The following is a 24308-nucleotide window of genomic DNA, read 5'->3' as shown; positions in this document are numbered from 1 at the left end:
TAACTCAAAAACTTTGTGTTACTATCAGACCATTAAATAGTTATTTAATGTTTTCTTTTCCTAAGGGATAACTGCTAACGTTCTGATCTGTATTCATTAATATTAGAAAAATAACCTGGCCTAAATTTATACTCCCTCTGTGTTTTTTTAAGTGTTACACTTTTCATTTTCGACCGTGTTTTTTTAAGTGTTACACTTCTTTTTTTTGGCAAAAAGCTACATTAAAAAATTATATCTCTCTCCTCTCATGGTCCCCACCCAAACCCAATACTACTTTTTAATCATATCTTTCCTCTCACATTCATTACTTTTCAATAAACTAATAACCCCACTATAATAACCCCACTATATTTCTTTTACAATTTTTTAATACTCTAACTACCCCACTTACCTCTTGTTTTATTTAAGTCAATTAAATTGCCTAAAATTATGTGCCGGTTAAATTGTAACACTTAAAAAAACACGGAGGGAATATTATGCAATTGACCTTAAGATAAAGGTAATATTAGAGCATCTCCAATGGTTTAATTGCAAGGACTTGCTTGCAATATTAATAAAATTCCTAGCTACATGCTTACCATTGGAGAACAAAAAATTGAGCAACATGCTAACAATTGTAGCTCAATCAAGCTACATGCTTGATTGAAAAATAGACAAATAAACTCCACTCATATTGTAACATGTGTAAAATTACTTATTTATTTTGTAAAATTTATTTTTTACAAACTAAAAAATGTTGTAGCTTACCATTGGAACACCTGTTGCTAAAAAGTGTTGTAACTTAAAAATTAATGTGGAAAAACAAGCTACAAAGCATTGTAGCTTGCCATTGGAGATGCTCTTAACATTCAACAACACTTGCAAAACCCAGGCTAATTGATATCCTATATATGTTAACAAAAGCATGTTTATATCACCAAATTTTCTCTCTCCTCCCCTCACATGGACATTATTTCCTTCTCTCTCCTCTATTCCCATGGCCTTTTTTTCCTTCTCTCTCCTCCCCTCCCATGGCAATGGCCAAGATCGATCACCTTTGCGACTCTAAATCGGCCGGCCGGCCAAACAAAAGACACTCTAGCGGCAAATTATGAAAATTAGGCCCATACTAACCCCTTAGGGAAAGGGATTCGCTCATGCTGGTGTTTCTCGCGGTGGTGTTATGGTCGAATGGCGGTGCTAATGGTCATGCGGTGGCTTGGTCGGCTGGTGGAGCTTGTGAGTGTGTGGTGGTTGGCCGGATGAAGCTAATAATGGATGGTTGTGCGATGGTACGGCAGGTGGTACTAGTGGTGTGCGATTGTGATAGAGGGGAGAGAAAGGGGGTGTCGTGGCTACTAAATTTACAAAATTACCCTTGATATGGCTATTAAAATTTACAAAATTAGCCTTGTTATTAACAAGTTTTGTAAATGTTAGATAATCTCAAACTCATTAATAGAGTGATATTTTTTTATCAATATTTGTAAGGTTACATTGAGAGTTCTAATCATATTACATAAATAACAAGATATGTAAAGATATCATAAATTTATTCTTGTACAAAATATATTCTAAAACTTGGAGGAGAATATTCTACACATATTCTCTATCACACCCCCACAGTTCGAGCGGGAGAAAATCGGATGCTCAGACTGGATCTAAATCATGCATCGAACGGAGAAGGATATTATGGTAACCCATGATCAAAAGGAAAAGTAGCATTAATGTGTTGGTGATGATGAGAAGAAGAAACAACCACAATCTATGTAGAGGAAAAAAGAGCGCTACTAGGCTTGAGGAGAATAGCAGCGCGCAGGCTATTGTAAATTTGGAGAAAAAGAAGGTATCAACCATCATCGAGGAGAAGATATTGCTGCAGGAAATCACCATTGAAGAAAAGAAAACAAGGGTGTTGTACCGATGTGTTTATGAGCCCTTGGGCTAACAATGTTGTTGTTGGACTGTTGTGGCGCGCCAAAGAGCTACTGCACACGGTTAGAAGAAGGTCCATCTTTTGAAATTAATTTTAGTGTTGTGTGTCCAAATCAAAGAACACCATTAAATCTTAGAGAGCAACTTATAATGTCACGCAAATCTAGTATATACAGGATAGAAGTCCGTAAGGCCATGCTGGGAGATTTTGGAAATTATGGTACAACACTGAGTGGATAGTATGATCCACATACAAATTCTAAAAAAAAAAAAAAAACTTTGAGAAAGAAAAAATATATATTTGTGTGTTTACGGAAGCATAAAAATATTGTGATATCCCACGGGTGGGTTTATTATCTAACCCAGTGGAAATCAGGGGCGATTCTAGTATGGGTTCAGTGGGTTCAACTGAACCCATACTAGATCTATGAAAAATCTGTTCAGTTTAATAGAAAAGTAATACTGGTTATATAGATTAAAATGCGCAATATTATAATGCTTTCTCTTACAGCCCAGTGGTAGTTGCTTGGCAAGTTGGCATATCTTAAGATTCTTAACACAAGGGTCTTGGGTTCGAAAACCCTCCAATGCCCTAATTTTTTTGTTTGTTTGTTTTTATTTTTTTTTTTCTATTATCATTAATTTGCTTTTGGGCTTTTACTTACTTATGATTGATAAGAAGATCCCAATACCCAAAAATTATTTTCTTCCTTTGAACGCTAAATGAGCTTAGTTATAATAAAAATAGTACTTTTTATGTTTGTCCACACCCAAATTTTTTTTTTTGGGGTATTTTAAATTATGATACTTGATTTCATTACATGTATTTGGATTCCGAACCCATAAGGCGAAATTCCTGGAATCGCCACTGGTAGAAATTTTTGTATATGATCCCAAGATCTCACCTAAGCTCTAATACCATGTTTGTAGACCAACTCAACCAAAATTTTAAGGAGTTTCATACAAGAGATATAAGGTTATCATAAAGATATTCTTATATATACAAAATATATACTAAATCTAAGAGGAGAATATTCTACACATATTCTCTATCAGTTAATATAGGATATCAACTTGTATTTCTCCAACAACACCAACTACATGCACGCCTAGGGGTATCCAATATTCGGATAAAAACCAAAATCCAATCCAATCCAAACCGAATTATCAATTTGGGTCGGATCCAAACTTTAAATCGGATCGGGTCAGATTGAATTTTTTTTTAAAATTCGAATTTTCGGATCGGATCAGATTGACCTTGTTCGGATCCAAAAAACCGAAATAACCGAATTATGAAAGCGTGATTTTAGAAAAAAATATTGTTAATATTAATCAGTTAAACTATGTTTATGATTATAATTATATTAATAATGTAAGCCTATGTTTTCAATACTTGTATAAATCATGTACTACTATACTTTCAAGAATTGAATTTAATTATTGCAATTTTATTTTTATAATCGAATTAGACCAAAAAAAATTAGCAACATATTTTAATTCGGATTTTCGGATTGGATCTAAATAACCGAATAATAATTTGAATTGGATCGGATTGGATTTGGTAAGTGATTCGAATTGGATTGGATTTGAAAATTAAAAATCGAAATTTATTTCGGATCGGATTGGATTTGGACTAAATCCAAACCGAAAATCGAATGGCCGCCTGTAGGGAATATTTCAAGCATTAATCCCCTTAGCTTGAACCCCACTGTGATCATACACTAAAGTACGGTGGCGTCCAAATGGGAAGAAGATAGAGCAAAAGAGTCGCCAACAAGTTTTAGGAACTTGTAAACCGTTCACAGGGTGAAGGTTACACCCCTTAACGATCCAAGAGATCGTCAACTCCATAAGGTCTTGAACCAAATAAGAGTTCGGGGATGAAGGTACAAATCCAACCTAAAAGAGATTGAACCTGCCCTAATAATAGGCCTCTTCTTTATTCTTCTCGTATTCATGTGCGCTTTCTGACTAAGCTAACATGCAATCAATAGGATTAACCTTAAACCTGTTTATCTATGTTGGTTGAATATTAATGCACAAACAAGTCTATTATTGGCGATCACTTGAATTATAATCATATTAACCCTAACAAGATTATTAATTATCTTATTAAGCGTGATTACACGATTCCCTTTAAACATGCATAAAAGGTGTGATCAAGCAATAACAATAAATATCATCAAGCAACATAATAATCATAATAATAATAATAATCATGACAATAAAATTATAATCATCATAATAACAATCATAATAATAATAATAATAATCACCATAATTATAATAATCATAATAATAATAATTATAGCAATAATAAAATTATAATCATAATCAAAACAATTATAAAGATAATCATGAATCATGTTAAAGTATAATAATAATAGCAAGATCCTATGTATGATACTAACAAGATTAATAACAGACCCTAGCATGTCACTAAGCAATAAAAATCAAATCTTTAGCCCTAACATGATACTAACATGAATAAATATTAGGAAGAACATAAAAGGCATCATAACAATCATATTTGATATTAAAATTACCCTAGACATGATACTAGGAATCAAAATAACAATCTAAACATGATTTCTACATCATAACATCAATAAAAACATTAAAGTACTTACTTTGATGCCTCGTACCACTTTTTAATAACAAAATACACACGTTAGTAACTTCAAGGAAAATAATAATCAAAACAATTAAATTAAATAATTGAAATAGAGATTTGGGACCAAACCCTCAAAAATTAAACCTTTCACGTCTAGGGCGAAGGAAACTTCGAATATGGGTAGGTGCTTCTAGATCTAATGAATGCGGAATTTTGTATGTAAAAAGCTAGTTTAGAAAAAGAGAGAGAAAGATGGCGAATGATTAAAGAGAATGAGAGAATTGAAAAACTGGTTGTAGGTGAATATTATTGAAAACTAGTCGTTGATGATTGAAAACGGAGTTTTTAATACGTTATTTATAGAGAAAATCAGGCAAAAAGATAAAATTAACAAAGCAGAGTTCTAGCGCACAAAAAAACGAACCAGCGCCAACACTAGCGCCAGGTGTAACACCCCAACAATTCTCTCTTTAAACCTGTGAGGACCCTGAACAATATTCAAGAGAATTACTGGCGTGCTACCGCCACGTGTTCAAACGTTAAGGCTTAATCAGAAAATAGCAGCGGAAAAACTAAATAAGTTTCAAAACCAACGAATGAAACCAAATTAAGTCATACAACTTGGAACCATTAAGGCCCTTATTCAAAACCCAATAAAAGTAGTAAGTGATTAAATTCAGTGTTCAAATAAATTCAAACCCAAAAGAAATAGTGTCGAATCAAATCGAATTAAAATAAATTCAAACTTGCAAAAGAAATAAAATGCAAACAACCAACTCTCTACTCAAGATCCCACAACCCTGATGAATGTTGCATGTGTAAGAACCTGTGGTAATTCTGCTCCCCAATATTACAAGTGTAATAATTGGATCGTCACAGGGTCATTGAAAGGCGAAGGCCATGACCAAAGAAAGACACACAAAGCACGCAATCAGCAAAGCTGAGTACATACAAGCTGCAAAATAAATTAAGAAATCCATAACATGCTACTAATAATCAATCATCATGCATCATTAAATTATAGACTCAACACACGACTCGACTACTTATATTACTAAGACTCCATTAATTAATAATAGGTAAATCATTATTTTTATTCATTGGATTACGAAATAGACAAGGTTGTCCAACCCGTGCTCCATTTGGAACATCAATAAAAGAAAAACCCCATGCCTCCTTTTGGAAACATCAATAAACATCCAACGACCACGGGCGCGACTCCGTGACCGTAGTTAGTATGAGATCTCACCTAACTCCTAGTTTTGAAAAATATTTGAAATAAGAGACTCGTAGATCAGACGGCCTCGAGAAAAGTACACGGCTAATACTCCATGTACCTCAACCCCTGATTGTCATTACTCCAGAAGTGCACCAATCCAGAGTTTTATTGCTCATCCATCTTGCAGTTTACGTGATTTACAGGTTTAGACTTGGTGATGACTCATATGCATAACAATACAATCAATCCAATATCAATTCAATCAAGTAAAACAACTTTTCAATTTCAATTCTTGATTTATTAGTGGCAAGCAACATTTATTATTTATTCCTTTACTACCTCGGTGTATAAACACCTTGAGTGCATAAGGCACCCCAAAACCTTAACCTCGTCTTAGAAGACTTAAATTCTTCCTTTACTCATCCTGCTTGCATAATTATGAATGAGTAATAAATTAATCATTACACCAATCATATACCTTTGCCTCTAAGCGCACCTTGCATAATTAGAGCACAAATAATACTTGCAATATAAAACAGTGCACGTCATACGAAATTCACAATGTATAACCAAACAATTTAACTCAGTCATCCCTATACATGATACTAAGTTCTCGATCCGTCGTCCTTAAACATGCACCTAAAAGAAAGGTTTCGTAACTTGTACGTACCTTGAGCAAACGAATTGGTATGCCACTTTACTAACTAGAAATCACCTTCAATAAACTCCTCTCCTAAGCCAAATAATAACATCTCAATCAATACCCAATCAATCAAATTTACAGCAATACTAACTTACTTTAAAACCTTCAAAATCCAAATCAAACAACACTTTAAAACCTTCCCTTTAGTTAAAATTAAAGGCTTATATATAGTTCTTTAAATTTTCTTCATAAAAACCTTAAAATACACTCTTATACATGAAATTACAGCAAGTTCAAAGTCTAATAAAAATATGAAAATTATATAAAAACCCTTAATAATCTCCCTTTTTAATGGGTGATTAAACCCTCTTTATAAAACATCAAAAGTAGTACTTAGAAACTATTTCCAACACTTAAAACTTCAATAAAAACATATATTTATGCTTAATTAACTTTAAACATAATTACTTTTATTAATCAAACTCAAGGATAATATTTTAAGTATAAAAAAACTTCGTTAAAATCAAAAACTGCCCGAAAATCATATTTAGAGGCTGAATTTGGCCACGAGAGGGTAGTTCTCACTACCAAAGGTAATGAATCTCTTTTTAAAACGTTGTTTCCACATGGAAAACACTACTTTTTCATCAAAATCGGATGAGTTTAGAATCTGATCGGGATTAAAACGGGATTAATATTAACGAACGAAAATCTAAAAATTAAAACACGAATCTACGTGTTCAAAATAATCTGGAATTAAGTTAAACTAATCAGTAGTTATAATCACCAAAATTTCTAAACATCATTACTATAAAAGCCCTAAATCAATTATTCATAAAAACCCTAAAATCATGATTTTCAATAAATTGAAACCCTAGGTTTATAATTCATAAAATATGAAATTTATAACATAAATATAATCTGAAATTTATAATCTTTATACCATTAAAATATAATTTGATATTAAAAATATAATCTTTATACTAAAATCAAAACCCAAAACAATTAAATTAATATTAAGCAAAATAATGAAACAAAGGAGGATGAAAATAAGACTAACCTTTTTGTGTGCGAAATTTTTGGAGATTCATGGGGTATTTATAGGAGAGAATTATTGTAGGGTAAAAAGAAAGATTGGGCCTCATAAAAATAATGGGTCGATTAAGTAAACAAATGGGTTAGGCTTGTGTGATTGGACATAAATTGTAGAATAAAGGTGCATAAAATAATTTGTTCAAATAATTTTCGACCCAGATTAATAATTTGAAACTTTTGAAATTAAATTATGAAAAATAACAAATAAATATTATAAATAAAATAAATTTTCATTTATAAAATATTTAAAAATACGGGGGATTACACCAGGCGCCAAGCGTAGCGCCAGACGCTACAGCTGGCGTTTGGCGCTGATTTTAGAAATTCACGCGTTTTCTAAAATCAGATAAAAATTACCGTACAGGAGGATAAAATCGTATTTTCCTCAAAAATGCCTTTGATTTTAATTAAAACTCTGAAAATTCAACAAAAGTCAATTTATCAATGCTAATTGAATTAGGAATGAAAAGAACCTTCTAGAAGAATCTAGAAGACTAAAATCATTCCTAATTGCATTAGGAATGACAAATCTATATTAGGCCCTCCCCTAGATCATTGGGCCGTATATAAGGCTCAAACCGGGCCCAGTTTAGTAAATTGGCCATAACTTCCTCAATATTCATCGGAATTGGGCTTATAATATATCGTTGGAAAGCTCTTTTCAAGCCCCATCCAACTACACCATTATTGGACCCATATTATGGACCAACCAAACTGGATTGGCTGTTCTCTTAAAATAATTTTTCAAAAAACAAAGAGAAGAGAAAAGAAATTACTACCTCCGTTAACTATTATTTGCAACAAAGGAATATTTTATATCTCACAAATAATACCCTTTGTTGCAAATAATAATTAACGGAGGTAGTAAAACTATCCGCAACACTAAACTTTCCACACTTTCGCTTCATTCGATTATGATTCGACATGAAAGGTACTCATCACTGGGTTTGGTTTTGGGGAGACACAAATGGGTGTCTACACCACCCCTATGCACGTCGTGTTATATAGAAGCAACACCTTTTATTAACAGGTAGATCATGTCATTACCAAATATTGTGAAAAGTGCAAATACTTGTCAATAAGACATATAGGCTAGGAATGTCAATGGGGTGGGTTATTGGATGTGGATGTTGATTCCTTTGTCCCTATCATCACCTATAATTCTCATCCCTAGCCTCTCACACACGATGACAGGTATGATATTTCTCCCCATCCCATCCTATCCCATCCCATCCCATTCTTATACTCCACTAGAAACAAAACTAAATTCATCCCACCTCACGACCTACTTGGATGTCCACAATTTGATCATCTTACCACCTATATTTTATCTGCCTCAAAATTCATCTCATATGTCAAATCTAGTTTTAATTTCAAATATTCAACTCATATAATTACATGAAAATATAAACGATAGTTAATATATACTTCTTTTGTTCTTTTTTACTTGACCTGTTTCTTTTATCACGCTTGCCAATGCAAAACTTTAACGATCAATAACTTAAATTCTCCATAAGTAAAAATTATAAAAGTTATATATTATGGTAGTACTTATTGAGACGAATCCAAAAATATCATTCATGAACATATTTTTCCTTACATATTATTCACAAACCCGGATTCAAACATGAGGCTTGTGGATTGGCTCGACATGGGCAAGTACGTACCCAAGTGTAAAATCATCTCATTCAAGAAAGAGGTTGTGGGAGGTTTCGGGTAACTTGATGTCGCTTAAGGGAGGTCTCGGTCGGTTCGAGCCTCACCGTATGCAAAAAATCTTATTGGGAGACTTACCTACCATAAGTCAGGTGTGCTACCCAAGTTGGATTCGGATGAAGCTCCGGTGCACCGGGTGGGCATCTTAAAAAAAAAAAAAAAAGGTTGCGGGCGAGGAAACTGACTGCTGCTAGCTACAACAAATATTTCTTAGCTTGACCCATTCTAATAGAAAAATTGACTAAGAGATGCTTACGTGACTTTTTTTTTTGAGGAAATGCTTACGTGACTTTAATTATAATAAATGGGGTGGTTAAACCTTATAGTATTTATATAAATTATGCATGTTTCATAAACTGTTAACAACGATCAAATAAAATTCATGAAATTATATTGTTTCTATATCCGCTTATTATAAATAAAATAAAATTGTTCCTACCAACTATATTTAAGTCATATAAGATAATCAAATATAACTTGCTAGCACGTAAACAGCGTTAATCTTCCACCGCAAACATTGAACATTTGTGATTAAGACGGATCAACGTAACGTAGACTTAATTTTGTGTATATTCAATTATTCTGCCATACTATTATTCGTGGGAATCACTAAGTTCTAGCTTAGGTACATTCCCATTTGTTTTAATTTGTTAACACTATATAAACCTTGCATAGTCTTTTAACTAAATCATCATTCAAAATTCCTACATCTCTTAACCTTCTATTGTAAGGAATTATAATCGATCTCAAATCCCTAGCTAAATAATTTATCTTATCATAATTATGGTTTCTCTTTTGCAAAAATCAAGGCAATTTAGCTTGTTGTTTTCAGTAGTGGTAGTATTAGGAATGGCGAGATTATCAAATGGATATGCTACTTATTTCAAGCCAAGTAAATGGAAATACGCTCATGCAACTTTTTATGGTGATGATAGTGCCTCTGAAACAATGGGTAAATTCTAAATCATTGAAACACTTCAATTCACACGAGTACATAACCCTTGTTTAACACTTTAACATTGTCTAGTACTGTGTTGCTGCGTAATTTTAACTTTATAAGAAACATTCTAATCCTTCTTATTAGAGATGGCTAGCTTTTTTCTACTCGTAATTTAAATAGACGTGCATGGCTCTCTTACCTTTATGGGTAAATAGAACAAATATACATGCATGTTTGAGCCTAATATATGCCTCCCTTTTTACTAACCCTAGTGAAATAATAAATCATTTACGTCGTACGAATTGAAGTATGATTTACAACTATTATCTAAGAAGTATTGACGATTTTTTTTATAGGAGGAGCATGTGGATATGGAAATTTGTTCAACAACGGGTATGGTACCAATACAGCAGCATTAAGCACCGTATTGTTCAACAATGGATATGGTTGCGGTAGTTGCTATCAAATAATGTGTGTCGGGTCAAAATGGTGCAACCGTAATGGTTATGGCCATGGCTCGACTTCCATTACCGTCACTGCTACTAACCTATGCCCTCCAAATTGGGCTCAGGATAGCAATGCCGGCGGGTGGTGCAACCCTCCTAGAGCCCACTTTGACCTCTCCATGCCTGCATTCAAGAAAATTGCCTTTTATAGGGCCGGCATTGTTCCAGTCCAATATCGGAGGTAATAAACTATACTTTGACTAGATATAGACCTATTATTTGTAATTAACAACATATTTTAATTTTATTTACCATAAGTCAAGCTTAAATCAATAATTTGGTCAAAATTTATTTTTAATCATTTTTATATTCATTGGTGACCGAACAGAGTTCCATGTGGAAAGAAAGGAGGTATAAGATTTAGCCTCCAAGGGAACAACTACTGGCTACTAACGACCGTAATGAATGTTGGTGGTGCGGGTGACATAGCCAAAATGTGGGTGAAAGGTTCGAGAACGGGGTGGATTAGCATGAGCCACAATTGGGGAGCATCTCACCAAGCATTTGGTCAATTAGGAGGCCAATGTCTTTCTTTCAAAATCCAATCTTACTCCACCCGTGAAACTATTATTGCTTACAATGTTGTCCCAGCTTATTGGAGTGTAGGCATGACTTATCAAGCCAAAGTCAACTTCCGATGATTCAATCATTACCCTTGATTTTCTGTATGTATTTATATTTTCCCTTGGTTGGTCAATGTTGTTGCAAACATCGCCTATTTAGATGTATTGCCTATTGACCCTTGAATAGATTTAATTCCTTGTATCTTAAGTGTAGCCTATTGAGAAAATGTGTGGCTCCAAAGATACAAATGTTAATGCAAATTTTCATATTATCAAGTTTAAGGGTAAATCTCGAGTTTTCTCCTTTACTTTCTTGAATCTCTTATGTGTTTTTTGGACTGATAACATGTAATTATTGTCAATTATTCACCCGTATGTTTCAAGAATAATTAAGTACAATACATTTAGATCCAAGTTATTGATGTTTCATGCAATTATAAAATATACTCCTTACAAGTACAAGTAATTGCTAATTTTAGCTTTGAATGTAAACTTGTCACTGCACCTAATACTAGGTGCTAGATAATAATGTTTGATGGTATAAGATATAGGCCATGATTAAGAAATATGTTGGTGTCGTTGCCTACCTGATTTGTATCTTTCATCATATATACCATGAATTTTAAATAGAAAATGTCAACTTTTAATTACCATTAATGATTTTGATGTACATGCAATTATGCAAGATATACCATATACTTCTTTCAAAAAAAAAAAGATTTACCATGTACTATTACTCGTATTAAGCTATGGATTTTGATGGTATTGACAATGACAATGCGTAACATATTTGGTATCGATGATCCTTTAAATTCTTAAAGGCAGGAGAATATTTTGATGGAAAAATTATAGAGGGAATCAAAGTACACAAATTTTTAAGAAAAAAAAAAAACCATGGATTCATACCCTTACCATACACACATTTTTTATCCCTCAATCCTCAACTTCACTATTTGGACACCCTTGTTATTTGTAAAATTGTTAAATTCGCAGAGGATAAAGCATGCATGCCTAGCAACACTTTTAATTGCCAAGCTCATGCATCATTATGGATCAACTGTCTTTCAAATACACCAAAAGTGGTTTCATCAAAGTTTCAATCTTTATGGCGTTTGGAGTTGATTTCTATTTCTTTTTTGAATGAAGTCAATCTTCTCACCGACAATCTCTTATGTTTGGTGTTGTCATATCTTTTGGGACAACATGCTCTTTATACTTCAAACTCTAATTAGTAGTTTTATAGTTGACATTCAGAAATTATGATCCATTAAGTATTTTTATTGACAAATATAGCAACCGTAGTTTTTTCTCCTTGGAATTTTTTTTTTTTTTTTTTTTTTTTTTTTTTTTTTTTTTTTCTGTAAAAAAAAAAAGGAATTCGTCTTACATAATTTGTATCTTATTTAATTTTTATTGGAAGAGCATGTTTGTAAAGACATTTAATAAAGTATAATGTAGTAAGGGTAGGGCTAACCATGAATAAAAACTAAGCCAAACTCAAACATGGCCGGTTAAACATGAGTTTGATTTAATTTTACATTAGTTAATTTCAATTCTGCACTATAATTTTTTGTGTCCAATACATTACAAAATTATTACTACTTTTGTGTATAATGACATAAAGATTCGAACTCATGTAATTTTAAACAAGTTTTGATCATGAGTATTGAGTTTCACCTCATAACACTTATCTTTAATGAATTTAAGTTGCATGATTTCTATTCAGTACAAACCACGAGTCCATGAAAACTTTGATACGTGGGTTATAGACCACGAGTTCACGAGAACATTGACACGAGAACGTAAAGCCTAGACCAACATAGTACAAATGTACAGGATGATACCACACCCCCCAAAAGAGGTTAGATTAAGGAGACATAACACCAACACAATGATCAACTAGTTGAGCCCTAAAGGTAGAAACTTGCATATGCATTGCTAATTTTTTTCTCTCTCCTATCCCATGATAAGTACTTCTTAGCACGCCCCAGTCTCCTTTTTTATTAGCCTTTTATCATATGAATGATCATCATCACTCTCATGCTCCAAATCATTCCTTTGCTTCTTTTGTCACCTTACTTTTCACCTTTTCCACCACAATAGTCAATATTTTCTCCTTTTTAGATCCATTTTTACTCAATCTAATTAGTTTTTAAATTTCAGTGGTCATAGAGTAAACACCCCATTATAATTATTAACTTGATCAACTAGCTTAATTATATACTTTGACATTGCTATAAGTCTTAACTATGATCACCACTTTTGATTTAAATAAATGATTAAAATTAAAAACCGTGATCAACACTAGAAGTGCTTTTTAAGATCCATTATCAGCAATGTACATTCTGTCAAAAGTTCAAGAAATTAAATTGGAGATCATTGTTTAAATTTTTTTACAACCACAAATATGATAGGTAGTTGTGGTACATTAAACTTTACAGGACATTAAATTATGGATTCATAAGTTATTTGATTATTGAATGGCTTATTATTTTAAAAGACAAAGAAGGAATTAATACAAAGAAATGCAATTAAAAAAAAGTTGCTCATATTTGGCTACGATCCTTACACAATTTAAAACTTTATTTTATTTGACTGAATTTGTTTGAACTTATTTTTTGAAGTTAGCTCCATAAGCTTATTTTGCCTTACCTGAACTGTTTTGTATGAGATATGTCAAATTATGTTGAAATAAACATGGATTAAATTCGAATAGTACATGACACAATTTTTGACAAGACTTGAAACAGAATTGAAATGACCTACTACAAAATTTTGAATAATATACGGCGTTGTTAATTATTATCAATAAACTTGAATATGTAATGAGGTGCATCGAACTTAAAAATGACTAACATAAATGACCATCAAAAGAATAGTTTGAATCATGCAAACTAAACTTTGTCCAATCGACCCATTTGTCATGTTCTACTCAAGCTCAATCACTTACCTTCATTTCATTGTCCGTATAATCGTATATTGTGACAAGAAACCATTGTTTAGTCCTATTATGTCCATACATGATTATATTCAATCAAAATAACATGTATCTAATAATCATGAACTAATTTCACTCCAAGTGACCCATTTTCCATATTCTATTCAAGCTCAATTCACTTGGACTTACCTTCAATTCATTGTCCACATTATATGACAAGAAATTATTGTTTAGTTCCATTATATCAATACAATATATTGAAATACATTTCTATCCTTGGACCCTATATACCCCTTTTTCCCATATAAGAAAAACAATTAAATCCACTAGATAGTGACCAATCCTAAACTAGTCACTTTATAAAATAAATCATCTATACAACCCATGGCTTAAAAAGAAAACCTACAAAAACATGCAAAAAGCTCTTAATGCTCCCATAATCATTTGCCACTCTCACATACCCTATAAGAGGAGGTAAATCTTTTGATATAAAGTTTTTATCATGGCCCAACCAAATGTTTATTCTATCTCAATTAATTTCCATGCCATGGAAAAACAAACATCTACTTTACTTTCCCCTTTTCTTTTTCTTTCTTCCCCTGTTTCTACTCTGTTCTTCTATAACCTTTCCCTCTCATTCTCTCATATACTCTTCCTCATTTCCCCTGATTTTTTCCCAAAAAGGCTGCTACCTTTCATTAACAACACTCCTTTCGATGCGAAAACCGCTTCGAAATCATAATCAATTTTGTTAATCACCCTTTAATAACCCCTTGTTATTCCCTCTTAACACACATATGGACTCTGTTTTTCCCCTGTTTTTGGTGTTTCTTCCTCTTATATCATTGGCATTGCCACCTTTGTCATTAGCATTATCAACATCATCAAGTACAGAGAGATTAACAATGACGGAGGGTAAAACAGTCATTAACATTCGATCTCCTCGCATCCTTGATCTTGTTGTTCGAGACTACACGGTCGGGTTATTCGACAAGAACAACTTCCAAACAGGGGTGGTGAGCAATGTACAATTACCATCAAATCTCTCCGGCATTAAGGTTGATACAGCAAGGTTTCGATGTGGTAGCCTAAGAAGGTATGGTGCTCGAGTTAAAGAGTTTTACTTACGCAAAGGAGTTCAGATTACTCCTTGTGTTGAGAGAGTTATATTAATTAGACAAGAACTAGGATTAAATTTGTCTAACATGTACTATGATAATTACAATTTACAAGGGTATCAACTTGTTACACCAATTATAGGCTTATTAGCTTATAATGGTGGTGATGATTATCAAAATGTTAGTCGACCCGACCCATTTGAGCTTCGAATTATTGCTGATAAAGATCCAATCAAGGTAGATTTCACCAATGTGAGTCGAATCGATTCGAGGAGTATCAAGGGTATAATGCCATATTGTGCTAATTTTGAAGGCAAAGGTAAGGTGACACTAACAAGTATGGTGTCACCTCATGTTTGTGAAGCCAAAAGACAAGGGCATATTGGATTGGTGATCGAGGTGACTCGGCCGTCTCCTCCGGTGGAGTACACAAAGGGGATAAGTAGATGGAAAATCGCGCTAGGGAGCTCAGTTGGGGCGGCATTGGGTGCATTCTTGTTGGGGTTGTTATTGATTGCTATGCTTGTGAAGGCGAAGAAGAGGTCAAAATTGGAAGAAATGGTAAGAAGGGCTTATGAAGAGGAAGCATTGCAAGTTAGTATGGTTGGACATGTTAGGGCTCCTACTGCTCCTCCAACTAGAACTGTGCCTATAATTGAACATGATTATAGACCGCCATACTTTTGAATTTTGATCAAATTAAAATTAGTCTTGTTGATGAATCAATTCTTTTCATAATTAAGTGTAGTTTATAAGTTAAGTTTTAGTTTTGTAAGATTGAAAAATATGAAGAAAATATTGTTTATAGTATGATATGATTGTCTCATTTAGTACACCTGCATTAGAATTCACATATTAGCACATCAATTTCCATAGAAAATTTTCTTTTTTTTAAAAAAAAAAAAAAAACAATTTCCATAGAAGTTAATTCAAGCACTTTAGTGAACTTAATGGCGAATCTTGAAAGAGTATTTAGCGAAGTCAATTATAAATTACTCCCTCCGTGTTTTTTTAAGTGTAACACTTACCAAATTCGGACGTGTTTTAATAAGTGTTACACTTCCTTTTTTTGGCAAAAAACTACATTAAAATATTACTCGTATATCTCTCCTCTCATGGTTCCCACCCAAACTCACTACTACTTTTTATATTATATGTCTCCTCTCACATTTATTATTTTTCAATAAACAATTAACTCCACTATCTTTCTTTTACAATTTTTTAATACTCTAACTACCCCATTTACCTCTTATTTTATTTCAATCAATTAAATTGCTTAAAACTATGTGCCGGTCAAACTGTAACACTTTAAAAAAATACGGAGGGAAAATTTTAATGGATTTAAATAGTTTATTTTGTTAGAAAATTATACGCACTAAAATAAAAAAATAATAAAAAAAAAAAAGATAAATTTTATAGAGAGTAATCACCAAAATCTCAATTTGAAGTATGTTCAATGGACCCTATTCAAGCTAATTTGCCTCCGTCTGTTGGATATTCTGAAGTGAGTCCTACTGTCCTAGGCGGTAAAAATCGGATTAAACAAATTGCCATTAGAATGAACTATCTTTAACAGGTTTTATTATTCGAGCATAAGCTCAAAGGCCTAAAGTTGAATTTATATGATAACGGTTGCATGATAAGACAGGGCTGCATGTTTATGTCTTAATTTATCCGTTATCAATCACTTTGACGAGTAAATTGTGTAATTTATATGGGCCAAAGTATTATCATTGTCTAAATGACCAGCCCATGTGTGATAGGTGCCTAGTTGGGTACTAGGTAGTATAGAGGACTCTTGATTAATTGTTTATCGTCCCATAGGGCCATAGTTCTATTTCAAATGCTATTCCATTCTTTTTTTTAGGGACCTTTCATCTTATTTACTACGGAGTAGCAATGTTTGATTATTTTTTGTGGACCTTTTTGGTCAAATTAGACAAATAAAATGTGGTAGTTAGAATATTAAATTAATATCATACGTGGAAACCCCTCTTAATTCCTTGTATAATAAAATAACATAATTGAAACTTGAATCACACATTAAAATAAAATAGAAGTATTAAAAAAGTAAAAACCTCATCAAAATCACACACACCTCTTGTTAACTTATAATAAGAATACAAACAAAACCAATGGGATACATTAGCCATCTAGTCCAACTCAAATCATTTCATTTGAGGGATTATTTAACGAATCCCCCCTTGGACATATGGACATACAAATAAGTAAATGCTGTAAAAAAAAGTTCAAAATAATAATAATAATAATAATAATAATAATAATAATAATAATAATAATAATAATAAAGAGTAAATTAATGAGTATTAATAAGAGTATAAAAAGAAGCAAAAGAAAATGATGCATCATGCATGCATACAGCAACATGCATGGGAGCTAGTGAGCTAACAATAGAATGATATGATCAGTATCCAGTCTCGGCTGCTGGAGGAGGAGGAGGAGGGGGTGGGGTAGCTGAAGTTGCAACCTGTGCCGGACCGCCCCCGATTGCGGGAGCTGTGAGGTTGCCACAAGGGTTGACACCCGCCGCTTTGACATTCAGGCAACCGTTCATTGGGGCTTTGGATGTACCATGTGCCCTAGCAACCCCTGCATCCTGGTCCACTGTTACAGGAGACAATTGGAGGAGGCGTCGGGACGAGGCTGAGACAGCCAACGCCATAACAAGCATTGCCATTGCCATGAGGACCAAAGACTTTTGTAGCTGAGCCATTATGGTGGTGTTGAGTAAAGAAAAATGGGAGCTTTTAAGTAATATTCTAGGAATAGAAAGAAGCTAAGTTTAAAGCTTTATTGTAGGTTGAGTTTGAATATAAGATATAACCAAGATTAAGTGTATTTATAAGCAGCAAATAAAAAGGATTGAACATTATTAACATCATTTTCTAAGATTAGTCCTCAGGTTGTTAGATGATTTCAATAATTTTCCATGGACTACGACTTTAATTTGTTTGTAATATACGGAGTAATATAATATGATGATTAGTCTTTTTGTAATACTATAATGATAATACGTGAATTCCACTTTTCAGTTGATCTGTATCTTATTAATTAGTACATATATTGAAATTTGCAATAGATTCAATTGAATTTAACATATATCTGTTAGGGATGCTAGTGGGTCTAATCAAGGCTTCTACCTAGACCTTGTTAGATCATACTCCAATATAAGGATATGAGTGACTTGGTATTTAGGCCCTGTTTAGTTCGCCTTATATTTGCTTATCTGAACTTGTCTGATCTAGAATGATCTGATCTTATCTTATTTGGTTTGTTCTGATCTGAATGTCAAATTTGACCAAACTTTGACCTTAAATATACGATAATCTATACGGAAAAAATATAGCAAGTGGGGTCTTGTTAGATTCGTAATAATGTTTACTTTATCAATATATGATTTTCAGAATTTTTTTCATCACGAAATTAAAGATATTTAGCGATAAAAAACTGAACATAAAATGATAATATGATCTTAACTTATTTTTTCTGATCTGATCTGAACTTATTTTTTCTAAAATAAGTAAAAATAAGGTGAACTAAACAAGGCGTTAGATCTTTTTGACTCCGGATTTGGTTCTATAAGGTGTTGGATAAAATAAGACAGCTAAACAAGGGTTCATATGAATCATATCCAATGCTTACATAGTCAGACGTCATCCACACCCTACCACAGACCCGCCAAACCTATACCCTATACCCAAGTTCTGTTATTGTTGGATTCCTTATAATGTATACTTTCATGATATAAATTTTCTTATAATTTTACTACGGAGTAACATATAATTAGATAAATTAATGGTTAAAGTCGTGTTTTGACATGCATATTTGGTCAAAGTATAACACATAGTACTAATTTCCTAGATGTAGTTAATTTAAGTTCCAATTAGATATAGAGTTCTAATAAATTAGAAGGCTCTGGGTTCTCAATATACAGGAACACAATTTCTAAGACAACTATTGTGTGGCTTGGACATTGCATTGGATCGCTACTTTATTTTAACTTTGTTATTCTATCTACACAATATCGAATTCCTAATTTTGTGTTTTTTTTTTTTTTTCCCTTTTAAAATTAGATCTTGTGATTTGCAATTATATACATTTATACTCATGCCTTATAACATATATGCTCTTATAATCAGTGGCGGATCCAGGAATTTTAACCAGGGGTAGCACTAGACAATTAAAAAAAAATCGATTTATTTTTTATTTTTACTTGCACAAATAATTTATAATTTAAAATTACTCCTTATGTGACATGAATTACTTTAATGCACCCTGTAACTATTAATCATGATGTCAAAATTTTTACAAGTATATAATAAATTTAAAATGAGACTTAAAAATAAAAGTGAATGGCAACCAAAATTTAATACTACAGAATTAAAAAAAAAAATACAGAGATCAAATTAGCATTTTTTAAAAATTGTGAAAATAAATAAAATGTAAAAGTAGAGGTGAATGGCCATTATCTTTTTTTTTTTTTTTTTTTTTTTTTTTTGAATAGGAATGGCCATTATCTAATAATTTTAAAAAGAGACATAAAAATAAAAATGAATAATTTTGTTTAAAAAAAAAAGTGAATAATTTAATACTACAGAATAAAAAATAAAAAAAAATAGAGAGATTAGTATCTTTTTAAAAAATGTGAAGATGAATAAAATGTAAAAGTAAAGGTGAATGGACAAGATCTAATAAATTTAAAAAGAGACGTAAAATTAAAAGTGAATAGCGACCAAAATTTAATACTACACAATTTTTTTTTTATTAAAAAATAGAGGGATTAGGATCTTTTTAAAAATTGTGAATATTTTGGTGTTTTACCCGGTTCACCCTTTGGGCTAATCCGGATTTGGGGATCAGTTCTAGGTGGTTAGGTTCCAGTTCCCTCCCAATTGTTATTGCGGGGGATCGAACACAGGTTCTCCCTACCAAGTGTAGTCCCAATCACCACTACACCAACACCCAATTGGTAAAAATTGTGAATATGAATATGGAGTATAATTATAAATTTAAAGAGACGTAAAATTAAAGTTGAATACCGACCAAAATTTAATACTACAAATTTTTTTTTTAAAAAAGAGAGAGATTAGGATTTTTTAAAAATTGTGAATATGAATATGGAGTATAATTACAATAACAATATTATTGTTGAATTTATTTTTTACTATTGTTGATTATTAATTGGAAGATCTTATCTTAATCAATCTTTTTTTTTGAATGGAATCTTAATCAATCTAATTGTAAATAAAATGTGGAAGAAAGTAGGAAATTTAATTGAGCAACAGTAGACTTCTGAAAATAATAGAAAGTAAAAACAAAAAGAGAATGGTATGAGACTCGAACCCCCAACCATCTAGATAGATAAAACCCACTTTAACCACTAGAGCAACACGCACTATTAATGGGCATTCTGCGAATTATATTACTTATTAATTTTTTTCTAAATTTTTGGGGGTAGCACGTGCTACCCCAGGTTCCTTAGTAGATCCGCCGGTGCTTATAATGTCTTTAAATAGATTAGTATATTGTATATATATTCTACGTATGTAGTAATTCCAATTTTACTACCTACAGTTAATGAAGCCTACAAAATCAACTCATACAACCATACTAACAATGTAAAGAGAAAAGAAACATTTGATGCAAATAATGTGTAGCTAGCATCCATTTTTGACAAAAATTGTAAATAATATGAAATGGTTGTAATATTAATTAAAGCATACATTACCATATTCACATCAAGCATACTCCAGTCTTGTACAAATTTTTAAATGGACTTGGTTCACACTAATTTATTGTGGACTAGCAATATTAAAGACAATATGATTGTTTTATTAATAAAAAAAAGGTTACTATATTAAAATAAAGGTTATTATGTAGAAATAAAAGTTAGTGTGACATTATAAAAGCTATAAGAGGTTATTTATTTTTAATGAAATTTTTAATATGATGGTCAATATAAATAATAATAATAATCACTATATGTTAAAATTAGGTCAATATTCAACATTATGTAGTTTATGTTTAATCAAGGATTTTAATGACTACATAGTTTGTCATCCTCAGTACTCTAGAGACTCAAACGTAACTCAAATAATAAACATAAGTATTATCAGATCATTCAACTTATTATATCTAAGAACAATCCAATTATAATCACAACAATTGAGCTAAGGGCTCGATCATCAGCTCAATAAAATGAGTACCTCCTCTTATCTTTCATCTAAATAGTTATAATATGGTCTGAAGACTCAAACGGTAGTTAAACAATAATCTTTAGAAATTAAAAAAACAAAAGGTTAACATCTGAAATTAGTGGTTAGGCTATTGATCCTTTAAATAAGTTTATTATGGATTACGAGTTGGATTTGATTCTCAAATGATTTTCACTATATATTTTTCAGATAAAACGTGAATTCCACTTTCATTTCATTTGCATATTCTCTCTTAATTAATTTGTAAGACAGGCTTGGGATGATTAAGACTTTTAAGAGCCAGCACTTAATTGCATATATATTAACTGTTTTTCAAAGGAGTATTATATTATCATAAGACTATAATGGATTTATGGATAAGTATTTAGTAGTTTATGTTTAATCAAGGCTATTAACGTCGAACTTGTCTTTTAGATGTATATAATTAAGGATGATGTAATTAAAGTGATCAAACCTAAAATGAAAATTGTTAGCACAACTATGTATCAGATCGACCTTATACCTTCAATTCGCAAGTTGGCATTGCAAGCTTTGTTTCCTGTCTCTGTGAATGAGGATGATATTTTGGCCCTTATGTCGTATAATATTACGTTATTATTTTTGCTAGCTTTAGGCATTATTAATTTATTAGTAAGCCTATGCCTATGGTTGCTACAAATTGTTTAAGGAAATTTTGTTGGATACTACCTTATAAAAATTGGTTTTTATGAAAATTTATCTTACTGTATAAAAATTGATTTTGTGATAAACTAGATTAAAAAAATCGTTTTGAGGTCCGTATCGCCACTTTTCAAAAGTTTGACCTTTCTAACATTGACTTTTTGTATACTAGGCTAATTGATTGAAACTAACTATTTAACGGTCTCTAATAGGTTTACCGACTATTTTTTCAAGTTTCCAATAGTACCCTTATATCTAGGGGTGTTAATTCGGATGATCGGATCGGATCTGATATGGTCGGGTTCGGTTGAATAAATTTTTAAAGATAAGTTATACTAAATTGTTATGTCCACGCGAGTCCAAATCTGAATCGGATATTTTTCAAATCAGTTTCGGGTCGGGTCGGGTGTGCTTTTGACCCCTCTACTTATAACCCCCAATATAATTACCCTTATAAACCATTTTATCAATTATTTTTCGCATTCAATCGATTGTTTTGTAATTTTGTGGGCTTATAAGAGGGTTATTGGGAAACTAGGCTAGAAAAGGGGCTATTGGCAAACTGAGCGGGGGTAAGCTTCCCAGTTACCAAAATGCCCCATTATAACCCCATATTCCCCTTATCTTTCATCGCAAATTTTAAGGTGCCCCTAGAAGTACGTGCACTACGCTTATACTTTTGAACATTTAATAAAAAAAATTGAACAATTGCAAATTTTAAACATGTAGTAAAAATATCTTAATATCGCAAATTTTGAATATTTAGTTAAAAAATTTGAACAATCGCAATACATCACGCCTATTTTTTTGAACATTTGTAAAAAAAATAAAATCGGAACAATCGCGAATTTTGAACATTTAGTAAAAAATATCAACATCGCAAATTTTGAAAATTTAGTAAAAAAGTTTTGAACAATCGCAATGCACCACGCCTATACTTTTGACCATTTAGTAAAAAAAATATGAACAATAACAAATTTTGAACATTTAGTAAAAAAAAAATTGAGCAATCGCAAATTTTGAATTATTACGAGTTAGACAAATTTTGAAAGAAGTTTGTCTGACTCGTAATAATTCAATAGTTTTGTAATATAAATTGAACTTTTACTGTACACAAAATGAACATTTCTTTATAAAATATGAACATAAATTTGCGTGTTTATGTTCATTTTTTGTGACGTGTTCATATTTTTTTACTAAATGTTCATTTTTTTTGTACACTGTTCAAATTTTTTAACTAAATGTTCAAAAGTATAAATGTGGTACAACTATTTCTAGGTGCACCATGGTGCACATAATACTAAGGATAATTTGCCAATTACTACGTCAATACCACTTTGTAAATTACTACCGCAAAATTTTTTAAGATGTTGCGATTACTACCAAGCCCCCATTAATCCCAACTATGACATCATTATATCCCTTTAACCCGTGTTTGACCATGGTTAAGGGCTTTAACCAGCCACCCCCCAAAAAGAAAATGGATTAGGGATACAATAACGTCATGGTTAAGGGCTTTAACCATGGGTTAAAGTGATATAATGACGTCATAGTTGGGTTTAATGGAGGTTTGGTAGTAATCGCAACACCTTAAAATTTTTTGTGGTAGTAATTCACAACTTTTTTAATTTGCGGTAGTAATTTACAAAGTAGTATTAACTTGCGGTAGTAATTGGCAAATTTTCCTAATACTAATTGAACCTTTCATTGTTAAACTTGACATGGGGTAATACTTCCTCCTTTTTTAAATACTTGTTCTACTTTCTTTTCAGGCCGTTTTTAAATATTTGCTCTATTTCCTTATTTGGAAATCTTTTACAATATTTAATTAATTTTTCTCTCCTCCAATTCTTTTGAGGAATTCTTGACTCTAACTGTTAGAGTCATAAACGGCTCTTACAAGGGCATAATCATCCATTCACTTTTACCGCACTTGAAAAAAAAAATATCATTACACATGTTGGCATTTTATTATACTTTAGATAGTATCACCATGATACCAACCACCTTATTCAATGATAGCAATGAACTAAAAATGTTTTGTTGGTATAGATATGATTTGTTGTTGGTATCATATGAAATACCAACGTGTGCTGTAAGTCTAACAATTAAGAGCATGCACAATGGTTGCCCACAACCATTGTGG

General features: G+C 32.0%; 2 protein-coding genes across 2 annotated transcripts; both read left to right on the top strand.

Moving 5' to 3' along the window:
* Positions 1-9910: 9910 nt before the first annotated feature.
* LOC145582641 (expansin-A7-like) lies at positions 9911-11498 on the top strand. The gene is made up of 3 exons (XM_081639621.1): positions 9911-10153; positions 10498-10828; positions 10976-11498. Exons 1-3 carry the CDS (start codon positions 9985-9987, stop codon positions 11286-11288), a joined length of 813 nt encoding a protein of 270 aa, XP_081495747.1. The 5' UTR covers positions 9911-9984; the 3' UTR covers positions 11289-11498.
* A 3161-nt stretch (positions 11499-14659) lies between these two features.
* On the top strand, positions 14660-16076 carry LOC145582631 (uncharacterized). The gene has a single exon (XM_081639613.1). It carries the CDS (start codon positions 14946-14948, stop codon positions 15951-15953), a length of 1008 nt encoding a protein of 335 aa, XP_081495739.1. The 5' UTR covers positions 14660-14945; the 3' UTR covers positions 15954-16076.
* Positions 16077-24308: the final 8232 nt, after the last annotated feature.

Source organism: Chenopodium album, chromosome 2, assembly GCF_948465745.1.
Source record: "Chenopodium album chromosome 2, dcCheAlbu1.1, whole genome shotgun sequence".
In the NCBI taxonomy this organism is placed as follows: domain Eukaryota; kingdom Viridiplantae; phylum Streptophyta; class Magnoliopsida; order Caryophyllales; family Amaranthaceae; genus Chenopodium; species Chenopodium album.
Note: the sequence above shows the minus strand (reverse complement) of the source record. Positions and strands in the feature narration are given on the sequence as shown.

Coding starts and splice junctions, on each gene's coding strand:
- LOC145582641 (XM_081639621.1), top strand. CDS start 9,985: ATGGTTTCTCTTTTGCAAAAATCAAGGCAATTTAGCTTGTTGTTTTCA. Junction 10,154..10,497: donor TAGTGCCTCTGAAACAATGG/GTAAATTCTAAA, acceptor TTTTTTTTATAG/GAGGAGCATGTGGATATGGA. Junction 10,829..10,975: donor GTTCCAGTCCAATATCGGAG/GTAATAAACTAT, acceptor GTGACCGAACAG/AGTTCCATGTGGAAAGAAAG.
- LOC145582631 (XM_081639613.1), top strand. CDS start 14,946: ATGGACTCTGTTTTTCCCCTGTTTTTGGTGTTTCTTCCTCTTATATCA.